General features: G+C 37.9%; 1 protein-coding gene across 1 annotated transcript in view; it reads left to right on the top strand.

The window, feature by feature from the left end:
• The first annotated feature begins 508 nt into the window (after positions 1-508).
• The window catches only part of ATP10D (ATPase phospholipid transporting 10D (putative)), a 29356-nt gene continuing 11302 nt past the window's right edge, over positions 509-18562 (top strand). Inside the window, exons 1-14 of the mRNA XM_058024383.1 lie at positions 509-774; positions 1545-1739; positions 2699-2903; positions 6843-6928; positions 8059-8165; positions 8911-9042; positions 9876-10003; positions 10148-10400; positions 11537-11772; positions 12426-12614; positions 14603-15218; positions 15365-15471; positions 16364-16490; positions 17640-17824. Of these exons, the coding sequence (XP_057880366.1) occupies positions 509-774; positions 1545-1739; positions 2699-2903; positions 6843-6928; positions 8059-8165; positions 8911-9042; positions 9876-10003; positions 10148-10400; positions 11537-11772; positions 12426-12614; positions 14603-15218; positions 15365-15471; positions 16364-16490; positions 17640-17824 (2832 nt within the window). The remainder of the gene's footprint in view (positions 775-1544; positions 1740-2698; positions 2904-6842; positions 6929-8058; positions 8166-8910; positions 9043-9875; positions 10004-10147; positions 10401-11536; positions 11773-12425; positions 12615-14602; positions 15219-15364; positions 15472-16363; positions 16491-17639; positions 17825-18562) is intronic.

Genomic DNA, 18562 nt, shown 5'->3' with positions numbered 1-18562 from the left:
CTTTCACTGGCAAGTCCTCACTTTGTGTCTAAGGCTGTACTCAGATGCATATTACTAGATTGTTGACTTCTGAGTTTAAGAACTTTTGTTAACCATCAGCACAGACTGCAGTGTCTGAGATGAGGATTCCTTTCAAAATGCTGTTCTCTGCAGAATTAGCAGCTTGTCTACCTTTCTGCACCATGCTACAGCATGAGAAACTGGTGGGTGGACATCTATTACAAAAATATTGTGCATTTTAAACAGAGTAATCAAATTATCGAATCCTGAAAGGTTTGATGAAATTCAGATAAATTCAATCTTTGAAGCAGAAGTTCCTGACTTTACATAACCTACTAACAGTCTGGGTTGGGTTCATTATGAAAATCAGTTTTTTTTCCCTAGGTTCATTCAAAATGGTAGCTGTGACTTTTTGTTGAAGCCTTTACAGAATTGTTGTGTAACTTGCTGTATTTTCAGACATTTCAGAGAGATGATTCTCCTTGGACTGTAAAGTGTTTCAGGTGCAATGGCAGATCCCATCCGCTGGGCCCGATACCGATGGCAGCGACTGATATCAGCAGAGGGCAGAGAGTGCAGCAGCAACAATTCAAGTACCAAGTGCTATCAATCATCAAAAACTACTGGCAAACATAGGATAGTGATACCCTGTTTGGGACATTTTAAGGAAGAGTATGAAAAAGTATCAAAACTGTACATGAACAACAAAATACGAACTACTAGGTATACTTTATTGAATTTTTTACCACGGAATTTATTTGAACAATTTCACAGGTAAGGAACTCCTTTTTGATTGTGGTAATTCTTCTGAAGCTGAATCCTTCTATTTAAACATTTGTGTGTGTTACTATATATTAAAAAATTATTCCTCTTGCTGACCTATCACTTCTGAAAAGATACATTATATAAGGCCAGAGTTTCTTGAGTATCATCATTGTTGAGCTATTCCTTTTCTCCTTAGCTTATGTACTTTCTGCTTATTCTGTTCTTTGGACTATGGAACTGTTCCTTGCTCTTGGAGCACTGCCACACACCAATCAACAGTGGGCTTTTCAGCTTATTTCCTGCAATTGTCTATTTCTGCTTCCCTCATGTCTTTCTGCCTTGCCAATTTTTTTCATCCTCCTTCTGCTTGAAGAGCTGCGGATTTGTCAAGCTACACAAGGAGGTTACAGGATGGCTCCCTTTTTAAAATATGTCATCTTCCATAAGAGATGATAAAATTAAGTTTAAAGGACCTGGAAATCTGAGAGTGCAAAATTCATCAGTGCCTCACTCTGGAAAACATGTGCCTGGACAACAGTCTGAAAATACAGGAGAATTCTTGGTTTCTGCATTACCTGGTCATGTATGTTAAGCAACTGTGTTGCTAAGTAGTCTATTGACTGGATAGTGAAAACAGAGTTTGGGATACTTATTCCTTAAATTGTGGGTGAAGAAAAGATAAATTGCTGGTAACTTAAATGTCTGTATAGCATGGAGTGGGGAAATGAGGATCATTGCCTGCTCGCACAGTTAAATCCTGTGTTTTCTCTTTGTTTCAGAATTGCCAATTTATATTTCCTATTTCTGGCTGTCCTAAATTGGGTTCCTCTAGTTGAAGCTTTCCAAAAAGAAATTACAATGCTACCTCTGATTGGGGTTCTGACAATTATTGCAGTGAAGGATGGTCTGGAAGATTATTCAAGGTACAAAATGGATAAACAGATAAACAACTTAGTAACCAAAGTATATAGCAGGTAAGAGACAAGAGTGTTTGTGGTTTATTGTTATTATTTGACTATGACTATTATATGAAAGTAATAACTCTTTTGCTTACCTTCTGGATACTTATAGAAGCATAAAATAATGTAATTTGGAAAAGGTCTCTGAAGTAATTTAGTCTTAATCCCCCTGCTCAAGCAGGGCTGTTTAGATATGTTCACTCAGGAACTAATTGTGACTAGGTCACCAGTTTTGTTAAATGGTTATCATATTAGTGTAAAATCTGGAAAAAAAGTTCTGCTTTGAGGCAAGTGAGTTCATGCATGTGTTTGTACTGTACTAACCAGGGCACTTTGACTAGTTAAGCATTGTCAAACATAGCATTTGTTTTGAAAGGTGTATTTTTAATTATTTTTAAACAGCTTAATGGAAATTGAAAGGTTGCTAGTTTATCATTCATTAATGGCATTACGTCATACTCATAGTGTGATGCCATTTCCCCAAAAGAACAAGATGGTTTTCTACTTGTGTGCATCACACAGTTCATTCAGTATAAGTGTTAACATCTGTATTCCACCATGCAGGACTGCAGTGTTATACAGTGTGGGTGCAAGTCAGGCAGGCAATCTGCTAGTGGTGAGTCTGCTAGGCATCTATTATCATGGATGATAAAAAGACAGGAATGCATCATATTCTAAATTAACCATCAAAAAACTTCTCCAAGAATATACCAGTGCTGTCCACATAATTGTTTTTCTTGTATACCTGTCATAAAAGGATATTCCAAGATGTAAAATACAAAGATGAAGGAAGTATAGTGAATGGGGTTTTTTTAATCTTTTTTGCATGCTCTGTTTCCATGTGGGAAAACAAGTATTTTGGAAAATGTCACTTTTTATATGTTGTAGTAGCCATCACAAATAGCACCTCTAGATTTTTCTCAGTTTCAGCTTATGCATTTGTAAAAAAATAACTGTTCTTCTGTGTATTTCAGGAAAGAGAAGAAATACACAGATGAGTGCTGGAAAAATGTCAATGTTGGGGACTTTGTCCGGCTTTCACGCAATGAAATCATTCCTGCTGACATGGTGCTGTTATATTCCAGTGACCCAGATGGGATCTGTTATATTGAAACTGCAGGCCTTGATGGAGAAACCAATCTAAAGCAGAGACAGGTGGTGAGAGGATATTCAGAGCAGGTAAAAATTGTGCTTTTCTAGTGGTGTAAGAAAGCTGACATGACACGTGGTGAACTAAAAAAACCCAAACAGCCCTCTAGACTGCCTAATTCATGGTAGCTCAGCAATCCCCATCTGAAAATCAAGGTACTAGGTAACACAGTTCTAATTTGTTGCTTGAGTGGTTTTGGAGCAAATCTTTTCATGTTCACATAACCCAGAGAAAGACAGGTCTATTTCAAGTAATGAAAACCAGCAAAATTAACAATTACTGTAAACCTCAAGTAGTTACTTATGGTGCATAACATGTCGTGGGTGAGAAATTGGAGTTTTTTAGAAGGGATTTCTGTGCTATCTAAAGGCCTAGAGAGAAGAGCAGGTACTATCTTTTTCAGCCTTTCTTCACATTGCATACACTTTGTTACTCCCATATAATATTTTAATATTATGCCTAGCAGCCAGAATGCTGGAGGCTGGCACAAAAAAGACAATATTAAAAGATTAAAGAGTCCTGACATTTCTGTAGACTTCAGTTCTGCTGCTGGAACACCATGCTTAAAACAACTGCAGGGAGCTTCAGTGTTGTCCATAACAATGGAGTGTTTAGACCTCTGGAGATAAAAATTACCTGAACTGCCTCTGAATTGACAGCAGTGGTGAGGAAATGAGGAGAAGTTGTCTCTAAGTGCCATTCCTTAGTGGGTCTGGTAGTACCAAGGGTGTGACGTGCTATCCATGTACGAGGCTGTTTCTTATCCCCTAACAGTCACATGCTTACTTTTATTTTTACTTCTGTTTTTATTTTTATTTCTTGATTTAATCTTAAAACAGCAAAGCAGGAAGGACTGTTTGATCCTTTTTTATATACATATTATTACACAAAGCAAAATTCCAATGGTTCTTCAGGCTTACAGCATATTGAGGTGGCCCAATTCTTGTAGCAGCTCCTGCTACCAAGGTCTGATTTGAGTTCCACTCAAGAAAAAGACTGACTTTTTCATTTTCTGAAAGCTTGTATCAAAATTCTAAGAAGAGTCATGCTGTCCAAAAAAAGTGTCAATTCCTTCGCCAGGACTGTTCATTTTTGTAATCAAATAGGAAAAAACCATTTATAGTTCCTGTAGAATCTTCTTGTCAGATGGCTTGGTTTTTGAATGTGCAGTCATGGTCTGCTTCACAGACCTTGAGTGCACCTCCAACTGAGCTCCAGCCTGGGAATTTGTCCTTATAAACTCAGGCTGAGTAAAACTGGCAGTGCTGTGTAAGGGGTTGACTGACTGACCTCTCCCACTTTTTAACCTCAGAAGAAAAGGAATAAACAACACCAAATTAAAGAACATATGAATACAATAATTACGGAATCTTAATCTTTTTCCAAGGTTGTTATGTCCTGCTTCTTTGTGACTGAGGAAGTAGAAACACAATGAGAAAGTTTATCAATGGGGCACTGTTGATGCACATGGGATTCCTTTAAGAGAAGACAAGGCAAAATGAAAGCAGGAGGCAGGTGCTGAAACTCTCATAGTGATTTTTGAATTATTTTTTTCAATGGTTAAATGACAACAGGAAAGAAATGGGGAAACTAACTTGAGGCTTCTTAAATAGCAGTGGGTGATGAAACATAGAACACTGTCTCCAACCATCTTGGCATTCAAAGAGAAATACATAAAACAGAAGAGGACTGAGTTCCTGAGGGTGATAAAACAGTTTTGTGAACAAACTGACATTACTCTGCTGCTTTCAAGATACTAAAATTTTGCTTCCTCTTAGGAAGGGTTTAATCTCTTTTTCTTCTACCCCTCATGTGGTTAGCTGAACCATGTACAGGTTCATGGGGGTGGAGGAACTGATATGCCATTAGCACTAACACTGTGAGCAGCAAATATTTCCTTTTAGATTACAAGAAGTAGCAAAGAACTGTAGCAGTTGGTTCCCTGTAAGCCTGTATGGTCAGTGACTGAATCCAGCCCTGGCTGCAGCATCCTCAAAGCTAGTGGCAAGTGCTGTTCTTTTCTTCTGGGAAGCCTCAGCCAAGCTGATCAAAGGCATTCCTAGGTCTCCTCTTCCACCTTAGCCATACACCCACTCCATTCCCATGCTATGTTATCAAATGGTGTGTGTGGCAGGAACACAGCACAGCCAAAGCAAGCGGGCTTGGCCCTGGGAATCTGCATCTCCCCATGTCAGTGAGTGTCTGATGCCTGTCATTCCCAACTCACTTACTCAGTTTCCATCTTTATTGTCTCCCTTCTTTAGGGACCTTTGCACAAAATTCAAGTAATTCTAATTCTGCCAAAATTTAAATCTTCTCTTTTGTGCCAGGAAACATAAGAAAACTTCTCAAGAAATAACATACAAAGGCTTCTACCCTCAGTATTTGCTTTGCAAAATTACAGTTATAATGAAAAAATATAGAAAATAAACTTATAGTCCAGGAAGATGAGTGTCCATATCAAGACAGCTGCTTTAGGACATAGTTTTTGTAACCTCTGTTTTATGCTGGCAGAGTGTAGATAGCTGTGTCCACTATAAATTACACCCAGAGTTTCAGTGCTTGCTGTTTCAAGGTACATTACAGGAAGCTCCACCAGCAATATATATTTAGATGTTTCTAGACAGTGGAAGAAAATAATTTACTGCTTTGACTATTTCACTTTGAGATTAGTTCTTATTTGGGTAATCAGTGTACAGTGCAAAATTCTTGCTAAGCATCTGTCAAACATTCTGTCTATAACATCTTATAGGAATGTTGTACCTCCAATGCAAATCAACATGAGAAGGGCCAGTAGGGAGACAGGTCTTTCACAGTTAAGTAAGTTTGCAAAGAAACTGAATATATCTGTGTCAAAGGCTGTGTTCATGCTGACTTCAGGTCGATGCAGTGCAACAAATCAATATAGCAAAACATAGCAAAAAAGAATTTTAATCAAGCTAACAAAGTACTTGTGACAATATGATATCTTCTGAGTTTCAAATTCTACTTACAGGATTGTGTTTTAAGCTCACAGATGCTATTCTGCCAGTGTGAAGTCATCCAGTTGATAGAGTACAGCCTTCTCAGAGACTTGTAATTATTTTGAAGATATATTCACTAACACCTGTGAACTAGGTGAATTATGCTTGGGAGTTTGAAACCTTGGTCATTGGGTTTTTTTAAAAAAAGTAGAACAAATGGCTTTCCAAAGAGTTAGTGGCAGATACTCAGCTTGGAAATGACTCAGTTTTACCAGAGGGAAGCCTGTGTTATACTAGAGACTAGAAGCATATTCATATGCCATCAATTGAAATTAAATCACAATAGCAGGTAATTCCATAGATAAGGCCTTTTGGTTTTTCTCTTACTTCTGGTCATGTTTATTCTCATTAATACGGGAGAGTTAGTTTACTTGACTTTTCACTGAAATTCTCACCTGCTTTTTGTTTGCAATATGTAGTTCTGGTCTTTTATAACAGCCTTTCTTTGGTACTTGTAAGTCTCAAACATCATTGCAAAGTTCTACCTGCTTGCTTTGTGTTAGCACGGAAACCGTCCTGGTCATGGTTTTGGGAAAAAAAGTCTGTTTGCAAGAAATTCTGCTTGCAGAGAAGACAGTGTCTCTTTTTCCTGTTTTTTCATTATCATACAATGAGAAAAATCTATGGGAAATCTCTGCCTTTCAGATTACTGCTTTTGTGTTTTTTTCTTCCTCCTCATCCTTCCACACATTTTTTTCCTCTCCAGTGTTCTCAAAATATCAGCAATTTAACTGATACTTGACAGTGTTTAATATTTACTAGGAAGACCTATGGTGTGTAAGTCTGATTTATACTGAGTAGGAGACCATCAACACCACCAGCAGCCTACAATTTAGAGGCTAAATTGTTAGGTAGTGATATCTGAACCTCTAAATTTACAATGTTTTTAGGTTCTACACATTTTGTCTGAGTTCTCTGGGTTTTTTTCCCTTCCCATGGCTTTAGGTCTCTGAAATTGATCCAGAAGAATTTTCCAGTAGAATAGAGTGTGAAAGTCCTAACAACGACCTCAATCGTTTCCGAGGCTTTGTGTAAGTAGGCTTGCTGGCTCTTTAAACTTATTGTCATTTGTTTTGGCATTCTTACTAATTTTAGGAGATCTTGTAATGTTTGCTTTAAGAAGTAGTGATATGGATAGAGGTCAGTTTGCACCACTGCATTTCTGAGTGCAGCACAACAGACAGAGCTCCAGAAGGGTTTTCTGAGCAGCAGATGGGGCACTGATGCTTTTTATTTTGTATTAAATATGTTCAACATCTTAGTTCAGGTTGTTTTGCAGACTTCATACTTGAAATAGTTGTTTTAAATCTGCTCTTCATAATATATGGTATCTGTAGTATTTGGTCTGGACCACAGCCTGACTGGGCAAGCTGCATTGCTTAGAATTAGAAATCGGAAGGACTGGCTTACTTTCCTACTCTGATTTCTTTTGTGTAACCTTGAGTCAATTGATCAAACTCCTTTTGACCAGTATGCCTATCTCTGTCTTTTCTTCAGACTGGGTTTATGAGTTTTCTTCATGGTTAGAGTTGGAGGGGACATTAAGGTACTAGATGATTATTAAGGTCCCTTCCAACCCCAGCCATTCTATGATTCTGTGATACTTACATGTTTATGACTTTCTATAGATAGTAGGAAAACAAACTGCTTTTTTACCTGTTTTCAGGTTTTGAGCGTTAGAATGTCTTTATTCTTCCCTTTGCACACTGACACATTAGATATTTGAGAATAAAAATAAATAAATATAAATCTTAGTCTCTGAGGAAGCACCTTGACAAAGAGTGGGCCTAGCTGCACTGGAAGTATACCACAGGAGTGATGGTGCTCACAGGAAATTTACGATGAGATTTAATATTTTTTTCAAATATTTTCTGATGCTGATAATCTGAATAGGATAGGGGTTTAGATTTCCAGTGTTTAGATTTCCAGTCTTTTCAATAGTGTTGCCTGCTTCTCAAATACCATATGGCAAATGTTCAGATTTTAAAGGGCGATCTGCTTTCCTGTTACTCCATTCATTTGAAAAGTCCAATCAGACATGTCAGGATGGCATTCAGTGACTTGCAGCTTCTTTGGGAAATCTGTTCCTAATGGTTTTGCAAAGCCTGGTTGGTAATTGCTGGATTCCTACAGCTGACATGAGGTGCTTTTTTTTTTGCAGTGAGCATTCAAACATGGACCGAGTGGGTCTCAGCAAGGAAAACTTACTGCTCCGAGGATGCACAGTAAGAAACACAGAAGCTGTGGTAGGCATAGTGGTATATGCAGGTTAGTGAACTGCCCTGGCTTTCACAGGCTTGCAAACAAGGTAGTTGTGTGCCCTGAGAAACAGTACTGTACAAAGGGGAATTGGGAGAGTAAAAGCTTGAATCCAGCAGAAGGCAGCCATAGGTAGAAATATTAAGAATTCATATCTGAGTTAAGTTTGTTTCTGTTTTCACCGTAACATCTGATACCTCTGATTATTCCTGGAAGGGCAGATCTGTTGTGTGTGAACAGATCCTCATCCTCAACTTGTTAGTTGCAATGGTAAACTGAGATTTGAAATGTATATGGAAATGTGTGACTTGCTTAGGACTTTTTTCTTAATCAAAACTGAAGCTACTGCTGTTCTTCTGGTTCTGTTCTACAATTTGTAGAAAGGACAGAGTTTTTTACACTAATCAATATGATGTATCCAGCCAGATAGTTGTAACACAGGTGTAGGGTTTTGTAGAAAATGTTAAAATAATGGAAGGGTCAAGAATAATGTTTCTAAAGGAAAGAATATTAGTGACATTTTATGTAAGCTAATGAAAGTTGACTTATATATGACAGATTTTGATTTAACTTGTTCAGTTTTCTTTAGGACAGGATTCATGTGTTATAGGAGAATCTGATTTACTCATATTTATAATGGCTGTTCAAATATTACTTAATAGAAATATTCTGTTTCCCAAAGCTTTGGAAATATAAAGCACTTGCAGTTGTGATACCTGTTATTAGAGAATTCCAACCTTCTTTTTGGTTGCAGGTCATGAAACCAAAGCTATGCTGAATAACAGCGGCCCTCATTACAAGCGTAGTAAATTGGAAAGAAAAGTGAACACTGATATTCTTTGGTGTGTTCTGCTCCTACTTTTGATGTGTTTAACTGGTGCAGTAGGTAAGTGAGAATTGCTCAGATTCCTGCTATTTTCCTTTCTCAGCCTACAATGGTTAGTTTTTTATTTTGTGGCTGATTGATTTTGTCAGTCTTCATCCAGATGTAATTTTCTGAAAGGTGGGAGTTCTGTGAGGTTTAAGTTAATTTTGTCATGTTTGATCTGGAGTGTGGTTAAAAAGTGTGTTCCTGATGTGAATTTTTGGGTCTGGATCCTGTTTCTCCATTTGATTTATCTTTTTTCTAACTAACTGTTCAGCAAAACTCCTGTTCTCCCCTGGGATTTTTCAGGTAATATGAGATACATGTACACACTGAGGTGAGAGACCTAGTGTAACTAGAGTTGGACTGACTTGGTATTTTAGAGGTTGATTAAAGTATTAGCTTGAGTACATATAAACAGACTAACTTTTCTGACAAATCATAAAGGTGTTTAAAATATGTTAAAATACGTTTAATAAAACTTCTTCAGGTTACACTTAAAAGTTATGACATGATAATGTGTTCACTAGTAGACTAAAACCTAAACAAGTAAGGATAAGAAAATTAATTGCCAGCAAGTTTTTTTGGAGGGAAGAAACTGTTTGTGAAGTGTAGTTAATTTTTGTTTATTTCTGAGATATGTTGTCTAGATGCAGTTGATGGAAGGCATGTAAGGTGTTTCTTTATGTATGTATTGAAACTTGGGACTCCTGTTGGGGAAAAAACCCCAAGATATAAAATTGTAGTTTAAAAGCTTAGAAAGAACTGCAGAGTGTAACAGCTAACATAATAACTCTGAGCCGTGAAATGCTTCACGTAAAACTGATTGACTTTATCTTGTTTTTGTTTTCAAGGTCATGGACTTTGGTTAAGTAGGTATTCGGAAATACCTTTTTTTAACATCCCCAGGCCAGATGGGAAATCAAATCCTCCAGCATTAGCAGGCTTCTATATGTTCTGGACAATGATAATTTTGTTACAGGTAACTGATCTGCTTTGAACATGGGTCATATTCTGATCTCTATTGTACCCTTGAAGTAACTCTTTGGCTTCAGTAGAGCTACTTAGTGCTTGTAACTGGCCAAAGACCTTGGTGTTATTTAATCCCTATGTTTTATTTTGCTAGGTCTTGATCCCTGTTTCTCTCTATGTTTCAATTGAAATTGTCAAATTGGGACAAATTTATTTAATACAGAATGACATTGATTTTTACCATGAGAAAACAGACTCAAGTATTCAGTGTCGAGCACTAAATATTGCTGAAGACCTTGGCCAGATTCAGTATATTTTCTCTGACAAGACTGGAACCCTCACTGAAAATAAGATGGTTTTTCGGAGATGCAGCATTGCAGGACAGGAGTATTGCCATGAGGAAAATGGTAAGACACTCAACCTTTGTCCACCTGGATCATTTTTCCAACATATTTGAAACCATGAACTAAATATTCTTTACTCCTTATGGAAGAAGTTCCATGCTGTCTGTGGATTTTAGGCTCTGAAGTGCTAGTGTATGACCATGGAATGCTGTTTTCACAGTGCAAGGTAAAACTTGAAAGCTGAATAGTGTACGTAGTTCCAGTGCTTTCCAGAGGTTTCAGCTTCTGGCATGTGGTCAAACACTCTCAGAACTCCAGTGCAAACACTTGGATATGTTCTTAATCAAGCACATGATAGCATAGGAGTGTTTCCATTTGCTGCAGAGATTGTTTACACAATTGATTTGTGGAGAGAAACAGAACTGCATTTGCATCTCTGGCACAAAGGTGTTACACATGTCCAGACAAAGTTTGATTATTGAAACTTGCTTTTCAATTAAAAATTCAGAAAATGTGTATCTTTTTGTGAGGGGGTGTCCAATACTGAAATAATAAACACAGTTTGAATGAGTTCGTGCTGGCAGCTGTATTTATCAAACCTCTGACATACAATCCTGATCCATCGTAACATAATGGCTAGAAAACTTGTCAGAAGTCTGGTCCTCTTTTTCTGGCTTAAAGCAGCATTTTTGCTATTATTCTTTATGAAATTCTTTGTTTTATTTCTTCAGAACCTCCAGTAAAGTCCTATTCAGTGCTTTCTCAGGCATTCCATTCTAATTTGTCCCATCACCTCTGACAAGGTTTTGTTGATACCTAGCCTGAGTTCATCTTGCCACAATATGGAGCCATTGGGTCTTCTGATAGCCGCAGTGTTCACGGAAAACAAGCTATTACCTTCCTACCTCTATGCAATTTCCCTTCACTTGAACATGCATTTGACTCCCATCAATGTGCCCTTCCGGAGGTTGTATGACACCGGTTTATTTGAACTCCAGTTATGTAGAATTCAGATAATTTTTGTTCTGTCTTCTGGATTCAATCCAGTAGAATGCTGCTCAAACAGGAAGACACGTGGTGGCTTGTTACAGGTTTAATTTTTCATACATGGTGGATTATTCTTAACTATATAAGTAATTCCTTACTTCGGAGACGTTTCTTTTGCTTGTGGAACAATAATTTTGTTTCCCTTTCCTTAGCAAAGAGGTTGGAATCCTATCAAGAGATTGATTCAGAGGATGAGGATTCAGCTGATTGTCACTGTGGCTCTTCAACCCCTACATCAAAATGTCAGGGGCACAACTGCAGAGCTGTGCGTGAACCTTTGAAGAGAAAGTCTTTGAACCAGTTATCTGGTAGTTACTCTGCATTCAAAAGGCAAGATGAAGCAGGTGATATTCCCAACTCAGGACACATGGCTTTCAGCAGTCCCATAGTAAGTAGAAGCTGTTTGGTTTATTGCTAAATTTCTGAATTAACTCATGAAGGTATCTCTTTTTACTCCCATTTGATCAGATTGGTTGTCATTTAAGAAATCCCTTCTCTCTTCCACCAAAATTTGGGGTGTCATGATGGCTTGGTTGCATGCTGTTTACAGCTGACATTGTAGACACATGTTGGCTCATGAGGATCTGTACTTTGACTCTTGCTGCTCTGCATCCATGATCAATTCAAATGAAATTACTGAATAACAGTTTGTTCTTTTATTTTAAGAGGTTTCTAGCATTTTCCTTTGTTTTTAATAGGAAATACCAATATGGTCAATACTTATTTGAGGTTATGTGAGGAGAAAGCTCTGCTTCTGTACCTGAAGGTATCTGAATATCATTCATCATAGTTAATCTCTGTTGAAGTGTCTAAAGCTATGAACTAAGCCTTTAGTGTTTACGTCTTTGGGCAGGAAGTTTGCCATTTTCAGTGGACTAGCGCAAGGCAGTGAAGATGCCAGTGTTCCTCTGTTTCCTGGTATTACAACTCAGCACAGGAGGGAAGTTGTATGAACTTCTACATTTTGATCGTCTGTAACTGATTTAACCTCCAGAGGCTAAGTTTATAACCTGATGGAAACTTTTGTTCATTTCAAAATAGGAAACAGATGTTGTACCAGACCCACAACTGCTGGAGAAGTTCAGTCAAATTTCTTTTCATTCCTATCAACAATCAGAAGAAGCTAGCAGCGAGTTATCTTTGGAGACAATGTATATCACTGATTTCTTTCTTGCTCTGGCAATCTGTAATACTGTTGTAGTCTCAGGCCCCAATCAGACACGTCAGAAGGTAAGGTCATGCTTTTGGTTATTTGACCATATTTGCAAGTAGCTGATCTCCTTTTGGTTCAGTTACAAAAATAAAAATACTATTAACTGACATTTAAAAAACTATCGTTTTCACCTCTGCATTTTTGTCCTATTAGGAAGAAGGTAATTACTGTAAAACCATGGAGTGCAATGAGTTAATGAATAAAATAATACAGATAAATTGGCTTCAATCTTCTTGTTTCTGTGACCATTTGTAACTTTTACAAGACAAATTTGGAGATTAAATTGCAGTTGTAATTTTTTCCATATTCTAGTTACGGGTTTCTTTAGATATGGGTATAACTTCCTGTAATAATACATTAACAGTCAGGTTACCTTCACAAGTAGATTATTGTTGGCTGAAAAATAAGAATAATCACTGAAGATTCACAGAATATTGAAACTAAAAATGCTCTTACCTCATGGAATACTATTCCCTGACTATTGAAATAGACATTCAGCAAAAGTATGGAAGATGAAGCTTTATATGTATATTAGTCTGAAGAAAAATTGCTTTGCAGAATGGCATAAAGTTGTTTCACCATGAATTAACAGTGCATTTTCTAGTCTGCCCTGGTTTAGTAGTTTGGAGTGCACACAACCTAGCTTTTATTAAAAAATAGTACTTTTTTTCAAATCTTTTGGGTTTTTTCAGTGTGGGATTTTCATAACTCTATTTTTTGCCAGTTTTGACTGTGTTGCAGGATAATTCCCAAGTTCATCTTTGACTTCTTTCCCTCATTACCTGGTGATTTACATTTGCTGACTTTGTTTATGGAAAAAAAAAATTAGTGACATGTGCAGAACTAGATTTTCGTGTCCGTCTAGGTAGTAAACCCACAGCCATAGCTGGAGACGTTCACAAAACATATCCTGTGGGGTATAAAGTACCTCCTATTTATAAATAAGCTTTATGTTTTATTGTGCTTCCAAGCATTCCCAGAAAGTGTCCGGTAGGCAGCCTAGAGTTCCATGTGAGGAGGATGAGTTCATAGTCAATAGTTACCTAATCCTTAAATGGGATGGAGACTCTCACAGGTGAGAATCTTGGTTTTTTGGAAGTAATATGTCTGAATAACTTGCCAGCAGGGTAGAAGTTCTCCAAGTCACTGATAGGTAGATTGGGAGGAGCAATGTGGAAGGGGGTTTCTGAGTTCATGATTAGGGAATGACAGGAGATAACTCAAGGCCAACGGGAAGTTTCAGTGTTGCCATAGGAAGAGGCAATGAAAGGACATTCCTAGTCTCTGTTTCCATGATGTTGAATGGAGACACATTGCACCTTGCTGGAACTGTGGAGGACTGAGCCATAGTTTGTCCCTACTTTTTGATTTTCAGTGGCAAAGAGAACATGCTTCCTGGTAACTCATTCTTACATCCTTACCAGCAGTGAGAAAGGAATGTCAGCCTTGTATCCCTATCCCTTATTTTTGTAAGCTGTTAGCTCCCTAGCTGTTCTGAGTAACAGGAAGCCAATTATTTTATAACACTGATCACAGGGGAACTTTCTTTTAATTCAAACCACTAAAAACTGTTGATAAGTTATCAACAGATAACTGTTGATAAACATAAACTGAATGTTTAGCAGTTAGTGTGAGGGGATTGGTTTATTGTTCACAAGTATTTTGCTAATTCAGCACAAGGGTTAAAGTGTTTAGTTCAGTGTGCCACAACTTCAAAAAGTTACAATGTCATACTTACTCTGTTCATTACTGGAAGTTCTGAAGTATTGCATGGAGTCATGAATTCAACATGAAACACATCCAATTTTACAGCTTTTAGAGGCTGCTTACTGTACTCAAATGGTTTACTTGAACTGGACATCTTTAAAACAAGCAGTCAAACACATGGTAAATTTTAAAATACTGCTTTCATTATGAAGCATACATATTTTGTAAGGTGTCCTTCCTTAATATAATAAAAAGGAAAAGTTTAACATAAATATTTTCTCTAACCATTCTGTTCCAGATGAGACTCTCTTCACTGAGTAGGATGCCTATTAAATCACTTGAGGAAATCAGGCAAATGTTCCAGAGGTTTTCAGTCTGGAGACTAAGTTCTTCTCCACTTCCAAGTGTAAAGGAGTCATCATCCGAGAGCCCCAATACTTTTGTGAGAAAACTGTCTATTTTTAGAATGAAACTGGCTTCACCTACTTTGGATGGAGATGCTCAAAGGATTTCTGAACCTCACGCTATTGACAGCCCAGAAAATTCTCAAGTGCCTGGAGAAATCCATCTAGAGAATGTAGCTGCTGGTGGTGAACCCAACCATGCTGTGTCATCTATTGAATTATCTCCCACACCAAAACTCTGTTATGAAGCTGAGAGTCCAGATGAAGCTGCCTTGGTTCATGCTGCTAGGGCTTATAAATGTGTTTTACAGTCTAGGACTCCAGATCAAGTAACTGTGGAGTTTGCAGGTCTGGGGCCTTTAACGTTTCAGCTTTTGCATATCCTGCCTTTTGATTCACTGCGGAAAAGGATGTCAGTGGTGGTTCGGCATCCAGTCTCCAACCAAGTGGTGGTGTACACAAAAGGTGCAGACTCAGTCATGATGGATTTGTTGAGAAGTGCATCTGAAGGTATCTACAGAACTTGTAATTCACTCCTTAATGATAAGTTTTAACATTTTGCTACTTCAGGAATGTATTTAGACCTTCAAAATTTTCTGCTAAATTGAGCCTAAACATGCATGTTTAATTTGCTTTCTCTTCTTTTTGTGTGACAGTACATAGTAATAATTCTGAAATTGAAGAGAAGATTAAAGAAAGAACTCAGCAGCATTTGGATGATTATGCCAGAAGAGGACTACGCACTCTGTGTATTGCTAAGAAGGTATTTCTTTTAATACATATTTTGTAGAATGTTTGCAGTCTGTGACCAGCCTCAGTGGTACCACCAATGGAGCAAACATCATGTCTTCCAAACAGATTCTTCTATTGCCACATTTTGTTTATCCTGATGTTAATTTAGGAAGAATTTGTAAGAAAACCCAGATCAATTCTTGATATCTGTTAGATTGCCGTTTTTGTCAGTTCATGATGCCAAGCATTTAGCATCTTAATTTTAAAACAGGGATTGTCAAATAGCCAGATTTTTCTTCAGGAGTCATAAGCAGGTCTCATTGTGTGAATCTTACCCTAGGTGGAATTCCAGACACAGAAAAGAGATTAAGTCACACCTGTTTTATTGGGTTTCACAAACAGTTGCAGTGTTACAAGCTGTGGATGCACAACTGAAGTGATGTTTTGAGATTCCATTTTAAATTCAAAGCTGCTTGGAAGTAAAAGTCCATAGGGATTGAAACAGGCTAGAAGCCTCTTGATAAAGCTTTTTGCAAAGTGAAAGCACAGGCTGTGTAGCTGTGCAGCCATCAAGATGTACCCAGCTGTGCAGTGGTTCTGTGCCAGTGTCAGCACTGCAGGTGAGCAGCAGTGGGGACATTGCACTGTGCCCATTGCCCTGCCTGCCTTCTATCCAAATGGAAATCTGTCAGGCAGCCCCAGGAACCTGCAGGGTGCCAATGAGTAAGTAGCCTGGAAAAGTAATCTAACACACTGAACATTGTACTAAATCTATGGACATCCTGGAGCATGTAAGCAATGTGCTGCCAAGGGCTGCACTTGTAGGTTTGGGATGGGGACAGCAGAAGAACCATAAGAACACTTCTGATGCACTGTTCAAAACCCAGTGTAGATACATGCCTATGTTTTCCCTCCCTGTGTAGGTGATGAGTGATGCAGAATATGCTGAGTGGTTAAATCATCGTTTTTTAGCAGAAACCAGCATTGACAATAGGGAGGACCTGCTGCTTGAGTCTGCCATGAGGCTTGAGACCAAACTAACTTTGCTTGGTAGGTAGAAAATACTGTAACTCCCAGGAAAATGCCTGTGATTTTCATAATTGGAATTTACTTTCAGAGAGCTGTGTTAATCTCAATCTGTGTAACACATGGCGTTTTACAGAATTAGAATTTATCATCACTCCTGAATTTTCATAAATCTCACTGGTAAGTTTGTACTAGTTGTAAAGCACACTGAGAATAGATGGTGCTTTCCTGATTTTTGTAAAAATCTATTGTTATAGGGGTTTTTTTGTTTCTTTTATTGTTAATATTATGTATTTTTCTATTTTCACTAGATTTTTTAAATGTAATTATAACAAACACATGAAATGATAGTAACAAGTCATAGGACTGCCTGTGCAAATACTCAGAGATACCCCACTTCTGGGCATATTTCCTATAAGTGTTGCATTCATGGCACAGCAGATGTGCTTGTGCTGTGTTCTCCTTTAACAACATAGAGAGAAGTAAGGCATGCCTGTGCCAGAACCTCTCCTCTGAAGGTCATTCAGCTGTGCAGAAATGAAACAAAAGTGTTTGCTGTAGGTGTGTGGAAGGTAAACTGCAGGCAGTCTGGGATAATCATTTTAGAGAACTGCCCAGCAAATAACATTGGGAAAACAAAGTGCAAAGATCTGACTGTGGTGGTAAAGGCAGCTCATGCTAGAAGCTGAAGAGAGACAGACCCTATTGTGTAAAGTGTGCTCCTTCTCTCCGTTTGTGTCATATCTGCTTAGTGCAAATGCAATAAACCTTGATACTGAAGGAATTCTGGGATCACTGGCTTCACTTTCTGGAGAGAAGCTAGAGCAGTGCTGCAAACTGATGATTTTTTAAGGCTATACAGGTGTCCTTTGCCACTAAAGCCAACAGAGAGAAGTCAAGCTGCTTTGGAGACCTGCTGTCTTGCAGGCTTGTGTCTCTGGTGTGACAATAAGCAATATGGGTTGGCCCTAACATTAAATGGAAGTGAAAATAAGGAGGTTAAACAACTTGATACTGCAAGGTGCTTGCTTTCAGGAAATTCCAAGCACATCGTGGTAGCATGTCTGTTTTGGGATGTGGGTGCAAAGAGAAAACCAGCTCATCCTGTCACTCTTGAAGCATTTTGGTTCTGGAAATACAGCAGCACTAATCTTTCTGCTTCTCTGACTTTAGGTGCCACTGGCATTGAAGATCGCCTGCAGGAGGGTGTTCCAGACACAATACAGGCATTGCGGAAAGCTGGAATAAAAATATGGATGTTGACAGGTGACAAGAGAGAGACAGCTGTCAACATTGCCTATGCTTGTAAACTGCTGGAACCAGAGGACAGAATCTTCACTCTTATATCACAGACTAGGGTGAGTAGAAAAGTAGAATTTCTTCTCTGCTGAAAAATTCAATAGGGCTAGTCCACAGGACAATACAGAAAAGCAAATGTTGTTTGCTTGGGAAATCAAAGAACATTTGCTTTTCTGTATTGTTCTTCCTTGTGGGTAAAATATGAAATCCATTCTATGTATGTAGAAAGTCTGTTTGAAGATCTGTTTTTTTATATGCAGTCCCTACATTATGATTAATTATTTTAATTGAATAAACTTCCTAATTTCTCTCAGTGGTAAGCTAAGGAGTTGATATGGCCCGGGTTTGGAGGATTGTTCTTTAATTCTTTAATTTTTCTTTTTTTTCTCTGCTTTATATGTATCTTAAGAAATACAATTCGTATATGCCATAAAAGATAGTGTGGCAAGAATTAACTGTGGGGAAAATAAAGTGAAAAAAGGATTTTTAGTCCAGTTGTGTTTGAGGAAAGCTTGGAGTTTGATTTGTGCCAACATTTTCCTTTATTCTGCTGGGAAATTAGTGTCTTACTTGACAATGAGAACTAAGCCCCTTTTGCAGAAGTGCTCTTCCTCCCTCTAACTAGGCTCAGGAATAAAAACTAGGATTTGATACTGTTGCATTTCAAAGCAAAATGATGAGAAGATTTAAGAAGATGTATTTTTTTCTGTGTTGCATGTGCTTTATATATATTGATACCACAAACTTTTTGAGCATCTCATATTGATTCTGATAAGGTAAAACATTCCACAAGGCCA

This window comes from Melospiza georgiana, chromosome 5 (genome assembly GCF_028018845.1).
Source record: "Melospiza georgiana isolate bMelGeo1 chromosome 5, bMelGeo1.pri, whole genome shotgun sequence".
NCBI classification, from domain to species: domain Eukaryota; kingdom Metazoa; phylum Chordata; class Aves; order Passeriformes; family Passerellidae; genus Melospiza; species Melospiza georgiana.
Note: the sequence above shows the minus strand (reverse complement) of the source record. Positions and strands in the feature narration are given on the sequence as shown.